Source organism: Perca flavescens, chromosome 19 (genome assembly GCF_004354835.1).
Source record: "Perca flavescens isolate YP-PL-M2 chromosome 19, PFLA_1.0, whole genome shotgun sequence".
NCBI lineage: Eukaryota > Metazoa > Chordata > Actinopteri > Perciformes > Percidae > Perca > Perca flavescens.
In genome coordinates, this window is record NC_041349.1 from 12,971,213 (window position 1) to 12,986,486 (window position 15,274).

Genomic DNA, 15,274 nt, shown 5'->3' on the forward strand with positions numbered 1-15,274 from the left:
CAGAGAAGGTATCGGCATCTACGCGGTCTGGCAATCCCACCCATCGATGGAGCTCAGCCAACCCTCCTGATTGGCTCTGATAATGCTGATCTGATCGTTCCAATTGAGCCAGTGCATCTGGGTCCCCCTGGTGGTCCCGCAGCAGTCAAGACTAATCTCGGCTGGACACTCCAGGGTCCAGCAAAGTACCTGCAGCAACAGCTTCCCACCACACAGTGCTTGTTCACTACAGTTTCCTCCCCTTCTGCTGAGCTGTTCAGTCAAGTTAAACGGTTGTGGCAGCTGGATACACTGCCTTTCAAAAGTGAGAGGTTGGTGACCAGATCCACACAGGACAAGTACTCAGTGGACCTATTGGAGGCCGAGACCATCCGTGTAGAAGTAAACGGAGTACGTCAGTATGCTACACCCCTTCTACGAGTCCCAAACATGCCCAAGCTGCAAGTTTCAAAGGAAGTTGTTATGAAAAACCTGCAAAACACAGAGAAGAGGTTAGTACAAGACCCACTGCGTGCATCTACCTACCAGGAGGAGATCAAGAAACTGGAGATTGCTGGGTACGCCACCAAAATTGATTCCTGTGAGGCGGACTCGTCAGAGGAGTCGTGGTTTCTGCCCCACCACATGGTCAGGCACAACGGCAAGGAACGGATTGTTTTCAGCTGCAGCTTCCAGCTTGGCAGATAAAGTCTGAATAACTACCTCCTTCCAGGCCCAGCCTTAGGACCCTCACTCCTCGGAATCCTCCTGCGCTTCAGAGAGCATCGAGTCGCAGTAAGTGGAAACATTAAAGGGATGTTTCACCAGGTCCGCCTGCTGGACAGAGACAAGCCCTTGCTGAGGTTCCTTTGGAGGAACCTAAAGACAGACGAACAACCATCAGTGTACCAGTGGGAGGTCCTGCCTTTCGGGACGACGTGCAGTCCCTGCTGCGCAATCTTTGCTCTACAGAAACATGTCAATGAGTCAAGTCAACCAGGTGAAAATGTCCGCCACAGTGTAGAACAGTGTAGAACAGTGTTTCTCCGTCGATAACCTGATGATTCAGAGAGAGCTCACCCTTCAGTTGAGGGACACAGTGCTGTGGTCTGACTCCACCACGGTACTTACCTGGATACAGTCAGAGTCCTGCAGATACAAGGTGTTTGTAGGGACTCGTGTATCTGAGATCCAGGAGCTGACGGATCACCGGTCATGGAGGTATGTGGACACACAGAATAACCCCGCAGATGCTATCACCAGAGGGATGACACTGTCCAACCTAGCCAAGCCAAACCAATTTAGTCAAGGTCCTGCCTTCCTTCAGCTACCACGTGATAGTTGGCCAGCCACAACTTCTTTCGTGGAAGTCCCAGATGAGATGGAAATGAAGAGGTCTGCATTCTGTGGCATTATGTCAGCCATTACTGCTCCAGAGATCACAGCCGCTGAAGACTACTCTACCTTTGAAGATCTCCTTGAGGCAACAAGTAGGTCACTGCACGGGGCCGCCTCCCAGTCAAGCGCCCTCAGTGCAGATGACTACGCAGAGGCAGAACTCAGAATCCTTCAGAGAGCGCAATATGATAGCTTTCCAGATGAAGTCAAGTGCCTACAAACAGGGAAAGCACTTCCATCCAGCAGTCGGCTCTTGTCACTTGCTCCAGAGTACGATGCCTCTAGGGGCCTCATCCGAGTAGGTGGTAAGTTGCGCCGTTCTACTAGTCTGGAAGAAGATGTTGTGCACCCAATTGTGCTAGAACCTAAGCACCATATTACCAAACTTATCATACGACAGTATGACAACAAGTTACTCCATTCTGGATCCGAGAGGGTCTTTGCAGAGCTCCGACGCAAGTTTTGGATCCTCCAGGGCCGCGAAGCTGTGCGTCGCCATCAGAGATCCTGACCGGAGTGCCAGAAATGGAGAGCAAAGCCTGCTATTCCTAAGATGGCAGATCTGCCCCCTTGTCGTCTCCGCCTCCTGAAGCCTCCATTTTATTCAACAGGAGTAGATTGCTTTGGCCCGATCCAGGTCAAGAGAAGTCGGGGTACGGACAAGAGATGGGGAATAGTTTTCAAGTGTATGACCACCAGGTGCATCCACCTAGATGTGCTGTCCAACATGGATACCGACTCGTTCCTTATGTCACTCAGAAGGATCGTGGCTAGACGGGGAACTCCCTTCGAGCTTCTCTCTAACTGTGGGACCAACTTCCGCGGAGGAGAGCATGAGCTCAAAGCGAGTTTTGAGGCCATGTGCGAAGAGCTGCAGACCAAGATGGCCAAGCACCAGATCCGTTTCCAGTTCAACCCACCAAATGCACCTCACTTTGGTGGAGCCTGGGAGCGGGAGGTAAGATCCATTAAGGCTGCACTCTACGTTACCCTGGGAGCACAGACAGTTACCGAAGAAGTCAGAGACAGACAGTTCTGATTGAGGTAGAGGGAATCCTCAACTCCAAGCCACTGGGCTATGTGTCGACAGATGTAGCTGATGTGGATCCCGTAACTCCCAACTACCTCCTCATGGGGCGCCCAGACTCTTCGCTTCCTCAAGTGGTGTACCCTGAATCTGAGATTCTCAGTCGGAGAAGGTGGCGGAACAGTCAGGTGTTAGCTGACCAGTTCTGGACCCACTTCATACGGAACTACTTACCTTTCCTGCAGTCAAGACAGAAATGGGTGAAAGACATGGAGAACCTCACTGTTGGTACAGTGTGGTGATGGTAATCGACCAAAGGTTACCACGTGCACTGTGGCCCGTGGGACGAGTCACGAAGACCATTAGGAGTGTCGATGGTAAAGTGAGGACTGCTGAGGTGCAGGTGGACGAGAGGACCTACACCAGACCAGTAGCCAAGCTCATTGAGTTGCCTGCCATCCCAGAGGATGCCTCAACGACAACTCCTGGGGATAGTTGAGCCTTTCTGGGAGATAATTTAAACTGTAAATTATGGGGCGGCTGTGCAAAAGGCTTAAGTGCTGTGAGCATGGACAGAGCCTGTACAGAGTGTTTATTTCTGTTTCCTTTAGAACCACACTTACACTGTAAAGTGTCTAAAGATATAGTGCCTGTGCATCTGTATTTAAAAGTATATATTAAAACCTTCAAGGAATATCCCTGCCTTCCGTGTCCTGACTAGACACCCCATATCGGTGACTAATTTTTATAACCAGTAAGAGTCCCCATTAAACAGTGAATTACTAATCTCCCATTACCACCCCTATCTCCACAGCGCTGGGGAGTAAGATATCGCTACATCACAGATACATTCTGGGATAGGAGGAAAAAATGCTCTGGTTTCTTTGCATTTTCTTTAAACCAATCACAATTGTCTTGGGCGGGCCTAAGTTCCAAATGCTTCGACGGTGGCTCTGCAAAATGGTCTCGGGAAGGTACTTGTTTTGGTGGAACATTTGCATCCCGCAAAAGAATATGCCACATATAATATTAAATTAAGTCAATTGTTCACATAACGTGAGCTATTTAAATTAGCTGGATACATGGTTAAACTTAATTTGCTCTTAACTACAATAACTATTTGCTCTTGCCAGAGTGTACGCCATCCACAGTCAACCTCTCCAATCGATCCTGAAACATCCCCGTTAGATATAAACAGGGCTTTGAATTAACTTTTGTAAACACCAGCCAACATGGCTAGTACATTTTTAAAGTAACCAGCCAATCAGATTTTGCACTAGCCAATTTTTATCTCCAGGGATACTAAAACAGATTATGAGTGCCGTGATGAATGCATTTATGCAATCATGTTTCTTTAAAAGTATGAGTTTGGGTTGATGGTTGGTAGATAAATAAACATTTACATTTACTTTTCCTAACTAACTTGAATACTTCATTTCAGCTTCTCTGCTTTGTGTAACACTGTTCCGTTCATTTACAAGCCCAACACACACCAAACCGCCCAAATTTCTTGCTGGAAAACAGACCAATCTGTAAACGCTGCCTTTTCGGATCGTTTCTGCAGCCGGACGATTTAAACAAACGCTTCGCTTCATTCATCACCAGCCAAATTGGCTCGTAACTTTACAATGTTATACCAGCCAAAGTACATTTTTACCAGCATTTGGCGGGTTGGCGGTGTCATTTTAAGGCCTGGATATAAATGCCGTAAACATGTTGTTTGTAAATTTTTACAATCATTCACCCAAAGAACCAAGCAGGCCTGCCTTATTGCGCGATTCAAATTTTCGTCAAAACTTGCCATTTTCAGTGTGTAACATTAGCTCCCTAGCTCAGAGGTTGTTCTTGCTGTGAAGCGGACAAAGCTTGTCAGGCTTATCCTTCAATGTACTTCCGTTGATCCATAGTCAGTCAGAAGCAGACAGGAGTACCGACACACAAGATAAACTATGTACTGCTGTGGACCGGGGCTGCAGCAAGACAGATAGCTAGAAAAGCAAGCATCCTTTACCTCTGAAGCATTTACTTGACATGTGATCACCTCACAAAAAAAAACAGCATGAAAACCTACACCACACCAACGCAACAAGCCACTGCATCAGGTGCAGAGGTCAAAGCCGCTGCGTCCAGCACACAAATACGACCAAGTCTCACATACTTGGACCTTTAAATGGGATTTGTCCACTTCATGGAGCCAAATACAGTTCCAGACTCACATCCACAAATCAAAAAGATAGGCAAGAAATGTGATTGAGCCGTACAAGCTGAACATAACCGTGACAGAGGCGAGGGGGAGACAGATGGGGAGAAAGGTTCAGCTGAGAGCAAAAAACAAGAGATGACAGATGGGCAGATGCAGAAATAATAGTTTGAGAGAAAAGTGATGCAGCTGTCTGGTAATGTTTAAGAAGAAGGAAAAACAGAGAGATTCACAGTGCGTGGCACTTAAGTAGGGTATTGTATAAATAAAAACGGGATGGATGTCTGGTACCACATACAAAAACATCCATAAGTGTACATACAGAAAATTAAAATAGAATTATTGTTGGACAGAAGTCCAAATTTAAGCAGAAAGGACAAACATTTCCTAGTTCCAGCTCCAGGCTTTGCAGCTTGTCTGTCTTACGTATGTGATATTAAACTGCACATCTTTAGATAGATCTATAGAACTTAAATTCTCACTATTTCTAGACATGTTATAGATGAAATGATTAGTCAGAAGAAAAAGTCATGAAAAAAATCTGCAGATTAATTTCTAGTAAAGAATTTAGTAAAATAAATTGTTATTTTCATGCTTTTAAACCTGTATTCGTTGCTGTTTTGGCCACTTTGGGATAAGCTGTTAGCATAACATTGACATAACATCACCTTATAGGGTTGATATGGTGAACATGTTGCCTACTTACACATCCAGCAAACATGGAGCAACATTAGCATTCTTTTTGTGCCTGCCCACCTGATTAAGCTCAATATTTACTCTCTGTTTTTGGTCTCCACCAACTCCTAAAAGAAAGATTTGTCTGTTTAGCTGATAAGTAGTCTATATCCACGACGTTAAACTTCCGGGATTGCTCCCGTGCTGCAGGAAATTCCGCCGGATGTCCCTCTTTAAGGCCTGATGTCCGGTACCTTCCGCTTTCTTTGAGTTGTAATTTTAAACTCCGGTGGATTTCTGAGGACTATGGTTAACTGCTCCTCAGATCTATGCAGGGTAAATCCAGACAGCTAGCTAGACTATCTGTCCAATCTCAGTTTTCTGTCGCACGACTAAAACTACTTTTGAACTTTTGAACGTACACATGTTCCACCAAAACAAGTTCCTTCCCAAGGCAATTTTGCAGCGGCACCGAGGCTCCATGCGGTGCTTAGCACCGGCCAAGACGGATTGTGATTGGTTTAAAGAAATGCCGATAAACCAGAGCGTTAGTGTTAGTGTTGGGCAGAAAGTCTACAGTGGGTTTTATGAGAGCGTTTTAGCTAAAAACAACTGCCTGCCACTACGAGGCTGATGAGAGCGGTGAGAGTCACCCAAAGTATTGAAGCCACATGGTCGTAAAACCAAAACAACGAGCTGAACAAGCTGACGTTATGGTAATCTGAAGGTCGGTACATCATTTTGTGTGGGTTAATTACAACATAGTCATTTGATCCAGTATTAATATAAAGAAGTCTTGATTAATGCAGCTTTAAAGGGGTTTAGAATGCGATTGTGCATTGCTGGCATTAAGTTTCAGCATGCTTCTGCACCATTAATAATGTTACTATGCACTAAGTCAACGCACATTACAGTGAAGTTTAACAGACTGCAGGTTGAACGCAATATTGAGAATCAGCAATCATTTATCTTACTAAAGATAAGACATTCACATAGGAAAGGTTTATAGGAAGCTGTTTAAAGACAATAAATGGATTTTACATTATCAAGCAGAACTACAGGTATAATTAGTATTGATTGAGACCATTCGTTTGGAGTACCTGGAAAGAAATAATCAAGATAAATTGTCTGCAGAAGAGAGATAGACCATCTAAAGCCTGTAGATCAAACACAAGTCAGCTTAATATAAAGATGTTTCCCATTAAAATGACCTTATCAAATTGCCCAGAGTTAATTACATAGTCAGATTATGTTCCTTTACTGTAGTTTCAGATTACCTTTCTATACTTGAGTCATAAAGATGCAGACGAGGAAAATGGGGAAGAAAAATTTAGCTTCAGGAAATTTACTCCAGGGTTTCCATGCAACCACGAAACACTCACCACTTCCTTCTTTCTTTGTATTTGTGAGCCGAATTCACCCTAATATTTTCCTATTGTCTGCCACCACAACAGCAACAGAAAACAGCTCCTTTTTCCACCTTAGCGTGTAGCTGTTTCTTTTCCTTCTTATGTATTTGGAATCTAAAAAGGATTTTCCACAAGTTTGGTGGATAGATAGATTCCGAGCCAAGGAACAACTGATTGGATTCCTAGAATATCTGCCTTTGGATGATTTTAACCAAAAGTAACAGAGGTGGAGCCCTAATTCCAAATCCAAAGGGGGGGGGGCATTTACAATATTTGCAGGCCAAGTAAGAAGTGATTTGACTTTTTTAATTCTACAGGAATTATGTGTTTGGGTGTAACAGCAAAGTTGAAGAATTATTCATAGGAATGATCCAGCGGGGTTTAATGGCAGTGCAATAAAGGCATGGATGATAAGAGATCTAAGAGGCCACATGAACATGCTGAATCAGAGACCTTCGGATCACGAGGATCACGCTGCTGTTTAATCTTTAATTTGTTGCCTTGTCTCTTTAAATTTGCACTTTTTAAAGACTGGTTTCTGGTGGATTTTCAAGAAAAGTTTTCACATTACTCTGACAGAAGAACATGCACATGGTTTCACTGAAAGCCACATTTGCTTTACGAAAAATCAACCCGTTACAGAAACAGAACAGATTCAATTGTTTTCATTTCACAGCGTGTCAGCAGATTTCACACAAAATAGGAGATATGGAGATGGAGGCGTTGCACGGCAACAAGAGCCACTAAACAAATGCACACACACACACACGTTACCCACCGCGTAGTGGAAATGCATGTCTGGTCGCAGATGTCGGTCTTCTATGTGCACAGCTTGAAGTGGAGGAGGAAGTGGTGTTGGTCCATAAAGCAGGAGCATCAGTCAGGTGTGTGTGTGTGTGTGTGTGTGTGTGTGTGTGTGTGTGTGTGTGTGTGTGTGTGTCCCTCACAGGTCATCCAAATAAACAAGGGCGTTTAAAAAAAAAGCCTTCTTCTCTGACTTCTTTCTCCTCCTGCTGCTTGCTGTTTTCTCTCTACTCCTTCTTCTCTTCTGCACTTGACGTTACTCCTCCCTCTGTCCCCCCTCTCTCCTCCCCTCTTACTCCTCCCTGCATGACTTAAGTCCCTCATCCCTCCCTTTTTTCTGTTTTGGTTCCACTTCCTCTCTTTTCCCTCTCTTTTTTTCTTTCAGTTGCAATTTAATCTCCTGTTTCTGTTTTTCCCTTCTCTCCCCCCTGCTTTGTAAAACAGGTTTCTTGTCTCTTTCTTTGATATTTATTTCTTTGTCCTCTCCTCTTTGTTTTTTATACATCTCAATTTAAAAAAAGAATAAAGATCTTTTAATTAGAGAAGCAGCAGCAGAAGGTAATTTCCCATCTCAGCTCTCTTTCTGTCTCTTTTCGTCTCTTACTGTCTCTCTGTGTTGATTGCTGTCAGAACTTCCTGTGCTGCATCTGCAGCCACCACTGTGTGTGTGTGTGTGTGTGTGTGTGTGTGTGTGTGTGTGTGTGTGTCATAGATAACATGGCGTGCTCTCCACTGTCAGAAACAGGAAGAGTGGAGCTTGGTAGTTTGGCCCTGCTGAGAGAGCCTTCCCTGTGTGTGTGTGTGTGTGTGTGTGTGTGTGTGTGTGTGTGTGTGTGTGTGTGTGTGTGTGTGTGTGTGTGTGTGTGTGTGTGTGTGTGTGTGTGTGTGTGTGTCTCACAGATCATTCAATAAACGGGACTTTAAAAAAGCCTTCCTCTTCTCTGACTTCTTTCTTCTCCCTCTGCTGCTTGCTACTTTCTCTCTATTCCTTCTTGCAGTTGATGTCAGTTATTTTTTTAAATGAAGCTGTTACAATCACTCTACTGAACCAGCTTACACACACACACACACACACACACACACACACACACACACACACACACACACACAGTGCGTTCCACTATCTTTGTGGGGTCCTGTCATTTACATAATGCATTCCCTAGCCCCTTACTCTAACCTTAACCATCACAACTAAATGCCTAACCTTAACCCTTACCCTCACCCTAACCATAACCTAATTCTAACCCTAATCCTAAAACCAAGTCTTAACCCTCAAACAGCACTTTAAAGTTGTGGGGTCAAGCATTTTGGCCCCACAAAGCTGGTCGGACCCCACAAGTATACTAGACTCACGGTTTTTGGACCCCATGAATGTAGTTAAACAAGAACACACACACACACACACACAACACACAGTGACCACCTTTAAAGTGCTCACAGCTCATTACTAATATCTACATGTAAAAAGCTGTTCATCCACATTGTGCATATTATAAGCTCATTAAAATACATCATTGATGATGCTATCATCAATGGTGGGTCAGTTTCCATTCATTTCCATTTAAATTAGGACATTATATTTCTTATGCTTTGTATTCGTCTCATCTAGAAAATTGATGTCTGTCCCTGCTATTTCTTTCTGGGACTCCAAGTGCCGCTCAGCATCAACACCCTGTGTCTCTACAACTCATGCAAGAATTTGAATTTGGTTTCAATAAATGTAAATGTTCAAGTCCACAACAGGTTGCACTGACAATAAATATCCACTAGATGGCTCTAGTACCCAAAAGGAAAATAATGATATGACTGTGTGTGTGTGTGTGTGTGTGTGTGTGTGTGTGTGTGTGTGTGTGTGTGTGTGTGTGTGTGTGTGTGTGTGTGTGTGTGTGTGTGTTTGTGTGTATGAATAGGAAGGATGCAATTAACTGAGAGGATGTCATTACGAAACTGGAACATAAAACACTTTGCAGAAGCAGCCTTGATAGCCCACCTGAGTCCACAAACACACACACACACACACACACACACAAAGTGAGACAGCCCTGAGAAGACTAGGACAGGTAATTATGTAAGTTTGTTTCTGCAGTGAATGCTGACTTGAAGGTAAGTGCAGCTATAGGAAAACAACCATCTTCTCCCACAGCTACAGCAGCACTCACATTCTTAATGGAGACACACAGATACAATTGCAAACTGAAGCTTCCACAATAAAAAATAAATAAATGTGCAGCACATTTCTGGATTTAAAGAATATTAAAGGATGAATTCCAACCACATATTGTGATTTAGGTAGTCGAGAAAGCTAAGAGAAACATGGGTAATTCTGGCAGTGTTATCTGGGTTACCCATTTGTTGATCTGCTGCTACTGACATGTTTTTATGTGACTGGTTGACTGCAAAATAGAAATGCCCTTTAGGGATGAATAAAGTTGATTGAATTGAATTGGAATCAATAGATAGAAACAACGTTGAATTTCTTCCCATGGAGCTGACGCAACAAAAATGACAAGGGCCTAGATGTGTCACCTGTAGTTTTACCTAATCTTGAGGCCCCGTTTTGTAGAGGGAGCGTTTTGCTTTTGGGGCCCCATTGTAGGTTAATCTGGACCTTACTGGGGGAAAACGGGAGTCTAAATTAGATGGGATGGGAGTCTCTTTTCCTATAGCAGCCCTCTTTTGAGATTCAAATTGATCATCAAACACAGATGTATTTGTTTGTACAAATCTAGGATAGGCTGATCTAGCCTAGATTTGTACAAACAAATAGGAGAAACCAGCACGATTCCCTTTTCCAAGGATGTTCCAAGGTTTTTTATTTAATTAAGGAGTAAGTATGACTTCTGGTGTGATAGTGGAATCGGAGCCGTAGGAACACAGATGTTTCCCAGCTTCTGCTTTATGAACATGCATGGCCTAAATGAGTAAATCTTGACCAAACTTTGGATCGAGAGGTTTTAGTCGGCGTCTCGTGCTTCGGATAGAAACACCCAATTAGCTAAAGCGTTGCTGCCTCCTCAGGGAAACTCATTAATACCCATTCAGAGAGAAACCTTGAAGACGAGTCGGGCAGAAACACAAACACCAGCGGGAAAGAAAACAAACAAAACATTTTTTTTAAGCAAGAAAAATAATTTATTTATAATGATATAATAATTTCATCACATTGGCATTGCATAGCTGCAGAGGGAAGCGTTTGTGTGTGACGCCACCTCGCAGCTACAGATCACACCATTGGATGGGGCGGGGAAACAGAGGCTATTCAATACATACACGGAATATTCCTTTAAATATGTCTTTTTCAATGAGGAATAACAAAAATAGAATAATTCCAATAACTCTGTCCATCTCTCTTTCTCTATGTCTCTCTAATTATCATCTCTGTGTCTTTATAAGCTGCCTGTACAGCCCCTAAACTGGGGTTAGAATTGGGTTTTGGGGGGGGGTTGTTTTACTCTGCTTGGTGTGGCAGGAGGGTGGGGTTTGCCAGCGAAGGATGTCAGTTTTTGTGATGGGCAGCGTGCCTACTCCAATAGTACCCCTGAAATGTCCAAACGCTGGAAAAACCCCACCCCTCTGACACGCCTAAAAATAAATGCAGGCTACTCTGTGTCCCAAATCTGCAACCATCATCCCGGTTTCTCTTCTTCACCTTCTTCCACTCTCTCATGAAGCTGGACCGCATTTATTAATCGAAAGATCTTAAACCTGAAACTAGCACACACTTTTCATTTTCAGCAAATTTCAAAAGGAATAATTTTCCTTAAAACAGGCTACAGCAAGCCTTTTTTAGTGGGATTAGTTATTTTTTTTTAGGTTGAGTGTAGCTCACCATAAGATCAGTGAAAGTCGATCAGAGTTGGGTTTGTTGCACCCAAAGCAACAAAAAGCGACATCGGAAAAACTCAACAGCAACAGTGTTTCCAAATGCAACAACATGGTTTCTGGCTATAACACGTGGAGCTCCTTGTGAGCATGTAGATAGACATTTGGCAGGTTTACTTTGGCAAAAAGTAGTTCTCTACTAAATTGACAACAGAGAAGGTTGTTGAAATTTGGAGAGTTCTTTTGTTTTTGAATTTTTTATGTAATATATTTTGGGGCTTTGAGATGAGTACCACTGTTACGTGATGCGCTTACTGTTACGCACTGGCCTAAAACATGACATCCAAAGATTTAGTCAGTCCTTCCAGAAAAACGGGATTATGATAAAACGCATAATTCAATGCATAATCAGCCAAATTCTGCATATTTATGCGGAGGCAGCATTTTTTCAAATATGCCGCACTTTCGCCACATAAATTGCCGATTTCCGCGCAAAATATGCGGGGCTTGCATGATTTCATAATCCCCGCATTTTCATTGCAAAAAAGTCTTATATATCTTAGCAGAAAGTTCAAAAATGTTGTGTTTCCTTCACACAAGAGCAGCCATTTCCCCCTGTTGCCATGGGAACATTATGAAGTGACGTAATTACGCGACGTGAACATCATCGAAAAGGAGAGTGTTAGGGAAATCTTTTTTTTTTCTCTTTTTCATCAAACCGCAGTTTTTGCAAGTTCACGCAATTTCAGCGCATAAAAATTGCATTGTTAAGAAAACGTGCCGCATAATCAAGGATTTTTGCCCGCAACAATCACAAAAAAACTCCACATTTTTCTGGAAGGACTGTTTAGTCTATTTTTGTCTTATTTCATACATTAGTAAAGTTAGCGATGTATTGGCTAAACTAAGCGGCTGCTAAACCTGCACAGATAAGACAAAAAGAAGCCGTGTTATTCTCAAAGCGCCTGCAAAGGGTGAAACGCACCCCTAACTGCACTGACAAGCAAACAGCGTCTCCGTGCTCCAGGGCTATTTGCACATATTTAAATTAGATAATGTGCATACATTTGGCGCAATATTGACCCCATTCTATCTATATAAATGAGCCTCATTGCAAAAACAATTCCAATTCACAGGAGTTTTAAACATCAAAATGACCCGAAACCTAATACTTTGTTGGGTTGTGGTCGGGAAGCAGAACTCATATTTGTAGCCCGAGTTGTTGCTTTACAACACAAACTTTTTTAAAGTGCAGTTCCCTTTTAAATTCTTGGGTCAGATATCTTCTCTGATGCTTTTGCAAAATATGGACGACTGCATTTATTTGAAATCATTTGTGCCCGTTGTGGTAGTTTTCCCTAGAAAGTGGTAAAGTAATAGACTTCCGGGGTAGCCGTTCTTTTTTTGTCTGTGACAGATTATGTGTGTAAATCCTTCGCAAACACTGGAACGACTTGTGGTCGACTTTGTTTTCTAAGTCTGAAGTCTGAAGGGATGTTTGATTTGTTCATGCTCGTCTGGCATTTAGTGTCATTTTAGTGGCTCTACTCGTTTTACTGAATAAAAAGACTGGAAACATGTTATTCACACAAACGTTATTCCGATACATCTTTCTGTCGGCTCTGGAAGAAAAAAACTATGCATCCTTGCCTGAACTCCTGGCCTAAGTCTCCAACTTAACTTTCTCCTATACAACTTTTATTTATGTCTCTTAGCAACAAGTTGCAATGTGGCTGTTCCACATCCGCAGGGACCGACTGTTAAATGAAACCATATTAATTAATAAGCGACTGCAGCTTGCGCTGTACTTTCTTGCTTTCCTATACCTTTTGTCACTTCGCGGGGAAGCCAACGAGAGAGTGAGAGAGAGGGAAAAGCTTTTAAAACGATTACTCCTCTGAGTCACACGACAGCCGAGAAGAAGGGAGAGAGGAGGTGAAGGAAAAGATGATGGACTGTGTGTATATTTCAGCGTGGTAATCCCCACATTCAGCAGAATCAAACCTTTGCTTCCCCCCCATACTCCTAAAGAAGGGATAATGGATTTGAGATACAATATATTTCTCGCGTCAGCTCTCTGTTCACACTTTATATAAATGTCATTTTCAATATAATATGTTGTCAAAATATTTTAGAGATTGGTAATGTAGTTCTACAGACATTTCTTGGAGGCAGAGGCGCTCTTTCGGCTCAAATATTCTCATTGGCTGGCATGTGTGTATGGCAAGAGCTGAGGGATCAACCAAATACACTGAGGACCAATTGTTCCAAAGTTTGGTGTTAGTAGACCGAAAAAGTATCAAAAAATATGGCACCAAGTTGGCAGTAACCCAACCAATGAGATTATTTCTGCGTCCGGTGAAACTCTGAAAAACTGTAAAAAGAAATTACATATTCTTTTCAATATTACATGATTGTATCCCTTCAAATGGGACAGCACCCTTTTTACCAGTGTACCCATATGTTTCTTTGTTTGTACCTCTACTGACTTCCCTATTAAAGGTGCCGTAGGTAGGATTGGGAATATCCAGGACTTAGCCAAAAAAATGTAACATGGACAACTTCTCAGTCCCTCCCCCCTTTCTGCTAAAGCCCCAAACGTTCTCCTAAGCCCCTCCCCCCACAAGGGAGAAGGAATGTGTGTGCATGAGCAGTGATTGACACGCAGTTAGACATCCCCCCTGGCCCTGATTGGTGCATCTGAACAGGGAGCGGTGGATTTTTGCAAATCACACTACAGGCTGTAGGTGGTGCCGGATAAATTTTTTTAAATGACCCGTTTCATGTAGTTCTACTAGAACATAGGGTCAGTTTCAGCAAATATGACAGAAAGTTAGTTTTATATGGCTTACCTACTGCACCTTTAAAGACTATCAAACCAAATGTGCCATGTTGAAAATATCTGCCATCTGTACACACAGTAAGCAAAACAACACTGTGGTTTGTGGATCCTGAAGGTGTCACATCTTAGCCGTTTACACCGCCATTTTTAGATGTGTCACGCCACACGTACACACCACGCAGTTCTTTTTAACAACAAACGGTTCCCGTTAATGTTGTGCTGAAACAACACATCCTCTCTCTCCTAACACTGAACTCATACTGTATCTCTCTTCTCTGTTCCCACCTTGTTGCCATATTTTGAACAGAATCTGTGGGTTTAGTTCAAATTGTAGTTTCTTTTTTTTTTTAAATCTCCTTTCCAACTGTGATTGCTCTGAGGGGATATTGCTCTAAAGGGGAACACATATCATTACCCTGCCATTCTCTGCACACCTGTATATGAATGCAGATTTGGGCAAATATTTGTTTGGTAAATACTTAAAATATCTAAATCACTTCAGGCACCAGATTACAGGTGAGATTAAACACAAATGCTCCCTTTTACACCTGCACTGTTACTTTGGCCAGATTTCTGGAAAGGTTGTGTTTGAGTGTGCACTAACTAAGGCAGCTGAAAAAAAAATAATAATAATCATAACAAAAAATTGAAAATAAACACAGTAGGCGCTGCAGCAACACGCCCATAATTCAGTATACAAGACAAACAAACACAGTTTTATAGGTTTATCTTTTTTCCATTCACTAAATATTTAAAACAAGCGTCACTTGACTAGTCATCATAAGTGGTGATAATTTATGCAATTTTTAAAATCTTCCTTTTTCAGGATGATGGAATACCTGAAGGAAGAGAGATGTGTGAAGGAGTTTTCTTTTTTTTTTTTTTTTTTTTTTTTACTCTCCTGTTGTTATGTGTGGTTCCTCTTTTTTCCACCCACTAGGGGGAGCTCTGACTCAATAGCACCGAGGGATAGTTTGCCGACTGGGAGTCAAGAGATGAAAAGGTTCCCTCACTCCCTCCACACGGACCATCCATTCAGGGGATAAGTCAGGTGTTAGAGCTGAACCACTGCTAATCCAAAATTCTCAGGCCGTCCACACGGTGATCCAGAACTGAGG

General features: G+C 42.7%; 1 protein-coding gene across 1 annotated transcript in view; it reads right to left on the minus strand.

The window, feature by feature from the left end:
* Positions 1-7,596, minus strand: part of arhgap36 (Rho GTPase activating protein 36) — a 69,531-nt gene extending 61,935 nt beyond the window's left edge. The window contains exon 1 of the mRNA XM_028564485.1: positions 7,467-7,596. Within this exon, the coding sequence (XP_028420286.1) occupies positions 7,467-7,565 (99 nt within the window). The 5' untranslated portion in view covers positions 7,566-7,596. The remainder of the gene's footprint in view (positions 1-7,466) is intronic.
* Between the last annotated feature and the right edge of the window lie 7,678 nt (positions 7,597-15,274).